The sequence below is a fragment of the Tupaia chinensis genome, unplaced genomic scaffold (assembly GCF_000334495.1).
Source record: "Tupaia chinensis unplaced genomic scaffold, TupChi_1.0 Scaffold000292_1, whole genome shotgun sequence".
Taxonomy (NCBI): domain Eukaryota; kingdom Metazoa; phylum Chordata; class Mammalia; order Scandentia; family Tupaiidae; genus Tupaia; species Tupaia belangeri.
The window spans coordinates 3692409-3703342 of record NW_006159777.1 but is presented as its reverse complement, the minus strand read 5'-3'; the positions used below and the strand labels follow the sequence as shown (position 1 = coordinate 3703342).

At 57.5% G+C, this 10934-nt stretch overlaps 1 protein-coding gene across 1 annotated transcript in view; it reads left to right on the top strand.

The window, feature by feature from the left end:
• Positions 1 to 10934, top strand: part of FLI1 (Fli-1 proto-oncogene, ETS transcription factor) — a gene marked incomplete in the record, with an annotated part of 82095 nt that overhangs the window by 20977 nt on the left and 50184 nt on the right. Inside the window, 1 exon segment of the mRNA XM_027772699.1 lies at positions 10875 to 10934. Within this exon segment, the coding sequence (XP_027628500.1) occupies positions 10875 to 10934 (60 nt within the window).

The following is a 10934-nucleotide window of genomic DNA, read 5'->3' as shown; positions in this document are numbered from 1 at the left end:
AGGTACGGCAGCGTCTGCCGCTCATAGGTGGGGAGCCCCCGAGTCATCCAGGCAGTTCTCGCCCCAACCCCGGGGCCGGGGACCAAGGCGCTCAGCTGCTAGAATGCCTACAGAAAAGTCCGAAGAGCATGTGTCCTGCAGGGTTCTACAAACGAGCTGCAGAGGCAGAACGTGGTCTGTGAAGAACTGCGATGTAAGGCAAGAGTCAAACAAAAATAAAAGCAAGGTAGCAAGGCTGTCTGGGATAAAGTGGCGAATCGGTGGTGGGATAGAATGTTCAGCAGACTCAAGTAAAATGAAAGCTTACTGCAGTGGGCTGGAGCAGGCAGGGAGACTTCCTGGAGGAGGCGGTGGAATTGTTCAACAGTGTGCTGTGAACTGTGTGTGAGCTGATTAGGTGGAGGGAACAGAGACAGCAGTTCCCTACGGGTAAAGCTGGGTGGGGCAGAGGGGAAGGAAAGCTGTTTTCGACTCAGTACTGGCAGGCAGGCAGACAACAGTCGAGGAACGCATGTCAGATATGTGTCTGAGGTCAGGGGTGTGGGAGAAGGGGCAAGAGGTCTGTGTAACAAGAAGACACGCTAGTGAAAACACGGTGTCAGTAGGCAGGAGAGCGATCGCTCAGCACAGGTTGTCTCCTTCCACCCCTCCCTTCTGCAAGGTTTTGTCCCATGTCATTGGCACAAGCTGGTCACCATTTGCCCTGGGGCCACAGAAGAGCCAAACCCGGAGACGGAGGGTCCACGGCTATGCAAGTGGGAGCTGGCCCCCAGACGGGCAGGGCTGCTCCCACCTGACGGGCAGCGGCAGGGAGCTCGGAGAGGAAGCACCCCACTGTTTCCGGGGCTCGCCCCCCACACCGTGGAACGAGGGGAAATAAAACAGTGTCCAACAGGCCCCTTGCCTAGTGGTTAAGGAGCCGGATCCTACATCGCCGAATGCCGCTCCATTCCCAGCCCGGACGCCGGAGGAAATGCGAGGTGTGTGCACGGGCATGCCCGGAGCCCCGCAGGGGGGAGCGGAGGGATTGGGGCATGACCACGCCCCACTAGTGCTTTCTCCTCTCTGTCTCTCTCCATCTCACTGTCTCTCCCCCCATGCCTCTCTGACAAGCACACGCGCCCCCCTGGGGATTAAAAACCAATGGAGTCTCCTGTTGGGCTGCCTGTCCGAGTCCCCCTACACTCTCATTTCCCTCCTACTTGCGGGCCTGTTTGCTCTCACCCTCCCGCCGGGCGCCGGGCGCTGTGGGAGGAGGAGAGCAAAGGCCGCCCTGCGTGCACGCGTCCTCAGGGCCCCCTGTGATTTTAAGGACACTGGTTTCCACGGCAACTGTCACTTGTGGAGGTTGAGATAAGATCACAGCTTCTAGGAACAGGGCCTCCAGTGGTTGTTCGCGGGGAGCGGTCTGCGCTTGGGGGGTCTACATGGGAACAAGAAACGCACAGAATGCTGGTTGAAAATGCTGGACAAGCCCAGGGGAAAGGCTTCCTAAAATGAGTCCAGGAGCAGAGCTGGGATGGGAAGCCTGGCTGGGGGTGCAGGTGTTAGTGGAAAGAGAGAGTCTCTGTGGTGGTCTGGAGCAAGCAGGAAGACTTCCTGGAGGAGGTGGTAGAATTGTTCAACAGTGTGACATGGATGAGTGCAAGCTGATTAGGTGGAGGGGATGGAGAGACTGCTGAGACTGACACTAGAACAATGGGGCGGGGTGAGAATGGTGAAAGTGCCACCAGGCTGCCCTCTTCAGGGCCCCGGCGCATCAGATCGGATTTGAGAAAAGGGATGGGAAAGTTCCCATGACCCCAGAAGGGAAGAAACACACAAGGTGCACGCCACCTCCACTTCCTCCCCTCCCGGCCTTAGGAAGACGGCAGGAAGTGCTGGCTCCACCCCTGCTGCAGGTGGAGCTGGTCCTGGGGAGCCCATTCTGCCCACCCCGACAGCCTCGGCTCGCCCTCCCAGGGCACTGGCCTCACCCCTGCTCTTGCACACTCACTGACATTTCCCGGTCTGCGCCAGGCCAGAGCCCAATGGGCCAGGCCTCAAGAAAGGTTCTTCGAGCCCTGTCTTTCAAGCTGCAGGAAAGCTAGGGACTTCACCCTGGGCCCTGCCATGGGGTGAATAGTGCACCTTCTCCCCACGGAAGACGCTTCCCCCAGCTGTGGCTCTCTGTGGTCAGTAGACGTGGCCACATAAAACTGCCAAAGAGCAAAAGCCTCCGGTAGCAGACAGACACCCGGGAGCTGGGAGGTTAGGCCCCGCCCAAAGCCGCACAGCGGCGAGGCTCCAAACGCTGGCTGGGAGCAGGTGCCTTTTTTTGAACAGATTTGAAAATTAGCCACCTGCAGGGTGCGGAGAGCAACAGGGGGCTCACTCCTTTCCCTGCACACCCTCGGACCCCGTCTGCAGCAATGCGGCTGGGACTCCTCTGCGGAAAGGAGAGTCCTGCTCTTCGCCATCCTCACATGCCTCGCGCTGCCCCCAGAAAGCCGTCCCTGGGGTTGGGGGCCATGCAGGTCTCTCATAACAGCACGGCATGGACATGGCCCTGGGTGCCCTCTGTGCCAGTCAGACTCCTTAGCTGCCCCGGAGGAAGGGAAGGTGGGGCTCTGGGTGGCAGCCACCGAGTCCCCTGTCGGAGCAGTCGGGACAGCCATTCCAGCAAAATCAAGCAGACCAAGGCTCAAGGCACAATGTGAGGGGTCTTCGCAAGTCGACCAGAATGCATCTAAGAAAGGAGTGGGGGCTGCGAGTACTTCATGCCCCAGATAAGCCCCAGCTCCCTCATTCCCGCGGGTGTCTCCGAGCGCGCCCGCTGCAGCAGGGGTAGCCTTTCCGGACGCACCCCTCCCTGCCCGGTCCTCCCCACAGAGTTCTGGTTTGGTCACGATGGTCGGCCTTTTTTCTTGTCCCCCTTGCGTGCCCATGGGGGTTTTATGTCCCCTGTCCGCCCATCAGGACACTGGCCCCTTTTACAGAAGGGGACACCCGTATGGCTCTGTAACCCACCCTCGGCTCAGCCCCATGCTTCAACACTGGTCAGGTCACCCCAGCAGTCAGCTTGTCCCATATGTCACACACGATGCACTGGGCATGGCAGAGCACGACAAACCTGCTCTGGTCCAGGAAACGTCGAACCATGGGCTGCTTCATAGCTTGAAGGTTAAGGGGGCCAGAGTGCATGTTCCAGCCACGGTTTGAATCCCGGCCCCAGCAGCTTGAAAAACACACAGGGTGCATGTGCAGGTGTGTGCCAGACCCTGTGGGTGGAGAAACGGAGGAGAGAGGGGTTACAGTGAGACCAGGCCCCAGGGAGGGCACGTGGCTGCTCTGTCTCTCTCTCTCTCTCTCACACACACACACACACACACACACACACAGGCGAAAACAGGAGAAAGAAAATAAGACCCACGGTGAAGAAACGTAAAGTCGAATGCACCGTAAACTCTTCTCTTCTGAGACGCGGCCGAGTGGCCGTCCCTCCCTGTGGGCTCCATGCTCAGCACTTTCCAGCAGGAAATTCACTCTGTGGGAGGAGAATTCAACTTCAATCTCCCCAGATGCCTTTAAATGTGGTTATGGCCAGAAGTGGCCGTGGCAACTCCAACTGGTCACTGCCCAGGGGGTCGGGAGAGGCACCTGCCGGAGCTGTGGTTCTCAGGCCTCAGGCCCGCTCCACGGGCCCTCAGGGAGACCGGGTCCTCGTCTTGAACTCGCGCGGCCTCGTCCCTCGGTTCATGAGACCCCAGGGAATGCAGGGCTTCCCTGTGTAAATGCCTCTGCTGCGTTCAGATCCAGCCGCCTCCTCAGCCTGGGCCGTTCTCTACAGAACCCCCTGGGATTTCATGGCAGGGACAGGGCCTGGAAGCAGGGATGTGTCCAATACAGGGACTTTGAGCTATTTTTTAAGGTTAAATATTTCTTCCATGAAAGGAAGAGATGGGGACAGAGACAGGTACCAAACAGGGTCTGGACCACCCTGCCTGTGGGCCTGCCCTGGTCACAGCTCATGGTACACACCAGCCTGGGCGATGCAGGGAGGTGTGGGGGCCACCAGGACCTCTCCCCTGGGAGTCCAGACACACTACCACTGAACCACCCGGTCCTCGGTGAGATGATCTGAAATGCTGCTCAGCCATTCTGAGCTCCACACAGACGTGGCTCTGTGGCACAGCCTGGAAGTAGAGACGCCACCTGGGAATGGCCAGGGGGCGGGGCATGGCAGCCTTGCGGTAGGCAGCCCGTGTGGGACCCGCCAGCACAAGGCCTGGGGCCGGTTCTGGACTTCTTCAAGCGTCTGTTTCCTTTTCAGTAACTGAACGGTCCTCCTGCACCTCTTAGAAGGTCAGATGAGGTAATGATTGTAGGAGTTCCTTGGAAACTCCACCTGGCAAATAGTGCGTGTTCTATTCTTTCAAATGTAAGAAACAGGGCCTTGTTTCTCTGTTGGCTTCTCTTATTGTCGTTTGGGCATAATTTGACCACTTGGCATTAGAGGGGTCAGGCCTAAATGCTAACCCTGAGTCTCTCTCACCGTGTGAACCTGGAACCTCAGCTTCCCCATCCAGCCACGTCGCAGACGCGAGCCGGCCAGGGTCAATGACAACAGTGGGAGGGTGCACACTGTCCCCGCTGCGTCCTTGCACGGGGGCCCTCTCGTGGCTGACTACACTGAGAGCAGACGTGCCAGCTACAGTGGCCGCAGAGGAGGCACCTTACAACCTACGGGCCCAGCTGGCCTGTGACCCGGCTCGTGATGGTCACCACTCATGGCTGGCTGTGAGCTAGTTGGGCTTCCTCCCAACACGGCAGCTACTTCTAGGGCCCGAGTGAGAACAAGAGGTGGGCAGAAGTCAGGTGGCCTTGAGCACCCGGCTCGGAAGTCCTGTGAGGCCGGTACTGCCACATCGCTTTGCTGGGGCGATCGGAAACTTCTGTCTGGGCTCAAGGGGAAGGGAAGGAACGCAGCCATCAATGGAAGCGGCACAGATAGGGACTGTTGCCTCGGCCGCTGGGAGCTCAGCTGCACCCTTGGCGGCGTCCTGGGTGAGCACGGGACTGGCCTCGCCGACGTCCCATGGCTCACCTCTTCTTTCCCCTGCCTCTGTGGAGTGGGGATAATAAGCAAGACCCGGGCACCCGGCTGCCAAGTAGGGAGGAGCAAAAGGCTTGCCCTACTGGCTGCAGACACCCCGCCTGGGCCCTCCAGTCCTTGGAGGTGCCCGAACTGGCACCCACTGCTACAGGTCGAGGGGTTCTGAGGCAGAAAAGCAGGGCTTAGCTCCCAAGGACTGTGTCTGCATTCGTGTGCTCTTGCTGGTGAGAGAAGGGTCTCCATGTCATTATGCAAAGAATGTAATAAAAAGCCAAAGCCAGCACCTCCCGGGGTGACCCTGGGTGACCCTGGGTAACGGATACGGCAGAGATGAGCTTTCCAGAGCCGGCCAGGGCTGAGTGCCCACTGGGCAGCGGCAGCGGGCAGCAGCGGGGACTCGTCTGGCCACTTTTGACACTCCTTGCCTGCAGCCTCCAGCACAGCTCGCAGGCTGCAGCCGTCCAGGGAGACCCAGGGCAGAGCAGGGCAGGAAAGGAGCGGAAGGACACCCAGGAAGTGAGCGTCCCAGGCCCCGTGGCTCGGGTCATTCCAGGTCAGCCTTAGTGTAAGGATGACCAAAGGGGCGCTATCTCCCTCCACGGCAGTGTCTGGGACTGTTCCTTCTCTAGCTGCACCTGACCCATAACTGCGGCTCCCGTGTGTTCTTTCCCGTACGTGGGACAATGGCGGAAGTTCCTTTTGTGAATTCCTGAATAGAGTGGGGAGATCCTCAGGGCACCGTCTCCAACTCTCCTGGCCACGCCGGAGGCTTTCTGTCTCCGTCACAGCAGAGGCCTGGTCATGGCCCACCCAGCCGGTGGCATGGCTGTGCTCCGGCCACAGCTCCCGAGCGTCAGCCGAGGGGCAGAGGGCTCTGCCTCTGACTTAACCTGAGGACAGTGTCAGAAGCGGGTCTCCAGTACAAAAAGAAAGTGAACTAAGACGTCTACACGAGGAGGTCCCCAAACTTCATGGAACATGTAAATTATGAAAAATTTCAAAACGTTCTGCACCAACATAAACTCACATTTTAAGTCCACTTCCCATGGCCTTTCAAAGCCCGTCCTCTATGAGCGTATTTATGTCCACGCATGTGCATGTCATTCCAAAACCAGGGCAGTTTCTCTTGGTGAACTTGGAGACACACAGTGGCATCGTGCGATGCTTGCTAAGTGGCTGCAGGACAGACAGCCGCATCGACAGGTGCTGGCCACCTGCTTCTGTTTTCATGACCCCGGCAGTAGACACCTGCTCTCCGTGCACGAGGCCGCTTAGTGGAGGCCTGAGTGCTGGAGCCAGGGAGGAGAGGGTCGGCGCTGCAGTGGGACAGAGTCTGTGGAAGACTAGAAACAGGTGAGTGAAACCGGTTGTCCTCTAGAAGCCCACGGCACTTGCATTTTGGAATCTGCTATCGCCAAACCTGCTAGTTTGGAAGCTTAATGAGCGTGAAAGAAGGAGATTTCTCCGGCTTTATCTGAACTCCCTGCCACCCGTCTTCAATCCGATGGTTTCTACATCATTTCTCGGCCTGGGCCTTCCTTTAAAGCTTTGGGAATTGGTGAGTTATTTATTGTGCACCAAGAACTTTGGGAACTTGACTCAGGCACTCACTTCATTATCTCGTTCTATCTTGACCCCAAATCTACCAGTTGGATCCTGCTATTACCTCCGTTCTATGGATGAGGAGATGAAGTTCATGGAGTCTAAATTATACCAGGCGCACAAAGACAGCTGGTGGGCCCGGCTCCGAAGAGCGTGCTCAGAGCTGCGGTAACACAAGGCTTACTCTCCGATTGCTTATGGTGTAATTGGGGGAACAGAAAATTCACGAGAAAGAACCAGAAAACACTTACTTGCTGTGCAACTAAGCCAGCTGTTCCACACCCATTTCCTCACCTGAGAAGAGGGGGCGGCAGTGCGAGGAGGAGAGGAGACGGCTCCTGCAAAGCCAACAGGCTTCTGGCGCACTGAGGGCCCTGTTCGCTGTCTCCTGCTTCTATCCGTTTGCTTCGGTGGCGACAAGACAGAGCGTATTCCAGCTGATGTGCTAACGGCATCTTACCCAACCTGGCTAGGAAGAGTCCACACCAGGACAGCTGCATGGTGGCTGGCCCTCGGGACCAGCAGAGAATCACGGGAAGGAAGCATACCCGTGGGCAAAGTGGGGTCCCATGCTTTAGCTCAGAATGCAAGCTGCCAGCAGAGCACTCCCCTTGCTGGGCCTTTGGGTGCTAATGTGATAGGAGCAGGGGACTGTAAGCCGGCCTACAGGTCTTGGACTGAGCGGCCAAGAGGGCAGAGTGCCCTGGTCTTTCACCTTGCCTTGCGCTCAGCAAAGGGAAGGGCTCCTCCGAATCCAGGTACGGAGCCGCTTAGGGCTTCCTTTCCCAGCAACAACGTCGGAGCGCGTAAAGCTCAGAGCTGGCACCGCAGGGCCCGCGAGCCCACACCCTTGCCTTCCTCAGTTGAAAGACAAACTCCAAGAGGCATGATCTATAGCAATATGACTCAGCCAGTCTTTTATTTATTTATTTTCTTATTTCTTCTATGAGCAAGAGAGACAGAGAGAGAAAGAAAGATCTTCCCGACAGGGTCTCCATGCCTCAGTGACGCCATCCAGCCCCCTCAACAAGTCTTTTAAAGACAAATGGGCCAGGGACCAGCAGTTAGCATAATGGCTATGTTGCTGAACTCCCTTGTAGCCGACGGCGGTTCAAGTCCCGGACCTGGTGGCTTAAACCCACTCCGGGGGTGTGTGCATGCGTGCCCAAGATCCCGAGAGGAGGATGGAGGAGAAGGATTGCGGCGTGGCCATCCCTCCTGGGGGATGATTTCTTGGTTTCTGTCTCTCTGTCTCTCTCTGTCTTTCTGGCAAGCACACGCGCCCTATGGCAAAAACCTCTTGAAAAAAAAAAAAAAACTAATGGGCCAGATGGTATCTTGGTGATTAAGTTAGCTGGATCCCCCATGGCTAACTGTGTGGTTCGAGTCCCAGACCTGGTGGTTTGAGAAATATGCGAGGCACCTGTGCGTGCACTGTCCAAACCCTGAGAGAAGAATGAAGAAGGGATGCGGCGTGGCCATCCCCCAGGAAGTGCTTCCTTCTTTCCCTGTCTCCCTCTCTCTCACTCTTCCTCTCCAGCAAGCATATGTGCCCTTCAGAAAAATCTAAAACACAAATAACAAAAATTTGTTATTGGCGTGGTGCTAGGGCACTAGACTCCCACATGGCTGCCAACAGTTCAAGTCCCAGACCTGGTGGCTTGCTTTCTGACTCTCTCATTCTCTCTCTCTCGTGTGTGTTCCCTGCAGCAAAGCAAACATCATAGTGATAAATAAGTTAAATCATTCTCAAATAACACACAACTTACCTTGCCCTGAATGCAGTCCTCAGAGTCCCCAGTTCACAGTAGAGGCAAAGTCGTTTTGAGCGGAAGGAATTTAGTCTCAGAACAGCTGCTGGGTCAGCATGCTGCTGTCTTTCTATACCCAGTTTATCATCCCGAAGTTAAATACTCGTCAACAATTCACAGTAGAAAGTTCCTGGAAACAGCTGTGTGCTCATCCCAGTGCAGAGCAGAAAGAGCAAGTCAGAGTTTCCAATTCAAACTTCAAAAAAGAGTCGGAATGTCGGCACAAACTCTGTGCCACCCAGGGGATCGCCCTTCACACGTGGAGCAAGCCGAGAGTATGGGCCAGGAAGCCAACGAAGTACCCCCCGTGGTTCGTGGGTCCCCAGTGAGGTCCCTGTTTGCATCCTCCTGCTCTGTTCCTGCCTCCGTCGCCATGGCTGCCCCCAGGGGGTCTACAGAAGGTGCCCTGTCACCGCCCATCGCAGATACGGAGGCACAGCAACGGCCAGGTCCCTAGACGTACTCGGAGCATCCTCGAGGCTAATGCTCTCAGCTTTGTCACTAAGAAGGCACTCTGGGTCCTCGGGGTCATGCGTCCTCCACCTCGGGACAGCTCAGGGTTGGCCCTCTGACAGGTGACGTCATGCTTTCCAACTTGGAATCAGAAGAGCTTGTACGTGGGTAACTGTTGGAACCTCACCTGGGAGCTGAAGCCACAGCTGTTCCTAGCTCTGACAGAGGATGACCAGAGTAGCCTGCAGACGGTGGCTCCGGCATGCATAAGCACCCGTGGGCCTCAAAGGAGGACCCCCAGCCGTCTTTCGTGTGAACGAGAGGCCCTGGGTTGGAGCGCAAGCCTTTGACTGCTGTGTGTGTTGGTCAGCCCGAGTGCACCCTGGGAGCCTTCTGGGGGAGGAGAGCTCCAGGAGTACTTGCGTCCTCCCCACCCCAGCCAGGAAGGCTGCTCGGCTGTCCTGCTGGGAGGAGGTGACAGCAGGGTGGGCAGGTACAGTCTCACGGCGGGCAGGGCCATGTGCTTTGTAGGATATTCAGAACAGGGTTGTGAGTTACACACAGGACACCGTCAGACCACGGATTTGAGAGGTGGTCCTTGTCGTTGGTGCACCTTTAAGTACCAGCAGTGCAGCTGTCTCTGGGGCTGCCTCAGTGACCCGCCACAGCCTGGGTGGCCTATGCAGAAGAATTTCTTTGCTCCCAGTCCTAGAGGCTAGGAGTCCAGGGCGAGGGGATCCATAGGAGCACTTCCTGAGGCCTCTCTCTGGCTTGCAGACAGTTACATCTCTCGGTGTCCTCGTGTGGTCTCTCCTCTGTGCCCAAGTGCCCCTGGTGTCAGCGCGTCCACTAATCTCCTTCCTGCAAGGACGTCGGTCAGACGGGTAGGGCCCACCCTAGTGGCCTCCTGCAAGCCGAATCAGCCCTTTAACGGCTCCACGTTAGGAGGTGCTGGGTCAGGGCTGTACCATGCCAATCTGGGACATAACTCGGGTGACCTGAGAGCTTGTGTTGGAGCGTGAATGTTCATCGCGGCCACAGTGCGCGAGTGGCACTTTCTGTGTGCAGACACCCCTCCGGGCTTTCCCACTCCACGACCTTTACACTGACAGGCTACGTGGGTCACAGAGCAGCTAGCAGTTGTCGATAGCTCTGGATGGTTACCATCTTTCCTGGCACGTGAGAAGTGGGATCTGCTGTAACTCCAGGCTGTGTGAACCCGCACCCACTTTCACGTGACTGGGGACCGGGAATCGCGCCGTCGGCCTCTGCTGTAGCTCTCTGGGAAGAGCCGGGATCCTGTCAACCCCCTACCTCCCGGGTCGAGTGGGGGGTCACACAGTGCGGTACCCACGGCCTCTCACAAAGGGTCTCACTCTGCCTGCCCCTGCAAGCAGCTGACGTTCCTCTGGGTTCTTTGGTGGTGGGAACATCAGGCTTCCTGGACACCCCTCAGCAAATGGCTGCACGCTCTCCAAGCTAGACCCTGGGCCAGCAGTGAGCTCTTCCCACCTGTGTGCATTTGGGGACTCGAGCTGACCCTGCCCCGCCCTGTGTGGCCCCGAGCTAGACGTGACCTATGGGCAGGCCCACTGGCCTCACCTGTGCAAGGCAGCTGGCTCTCTTCTGGCAACTTGCCTTTCAGCTCATGCCTGGAAGAGCTCAGGGGCCGTGACCCACCCACCAGTGTGTTCCACCCCCACAGTCACTGTTCCCCACCCTCCCCGTTGGGGACCGCAGCCGACAGATCCAGACAATGCTCCTACTTCTGTGGGTTCCAGATTCGCCCCTAGGACCTGCAGAGACCCTCCAAGCCCATGTGCAGTCCCGGAGCAGCACGGCCCCCGCTGGCCCGCAGAGTGCCATGGCGGGGCGGAGACTGATGCTCGGCTTCTCCTGTCTTCCCCACGCAGGAGGCTCTGTCGGTGGTGAGCGACGACCAGTCCCTCTTCGACTCAGCCTACGGAGCGGCT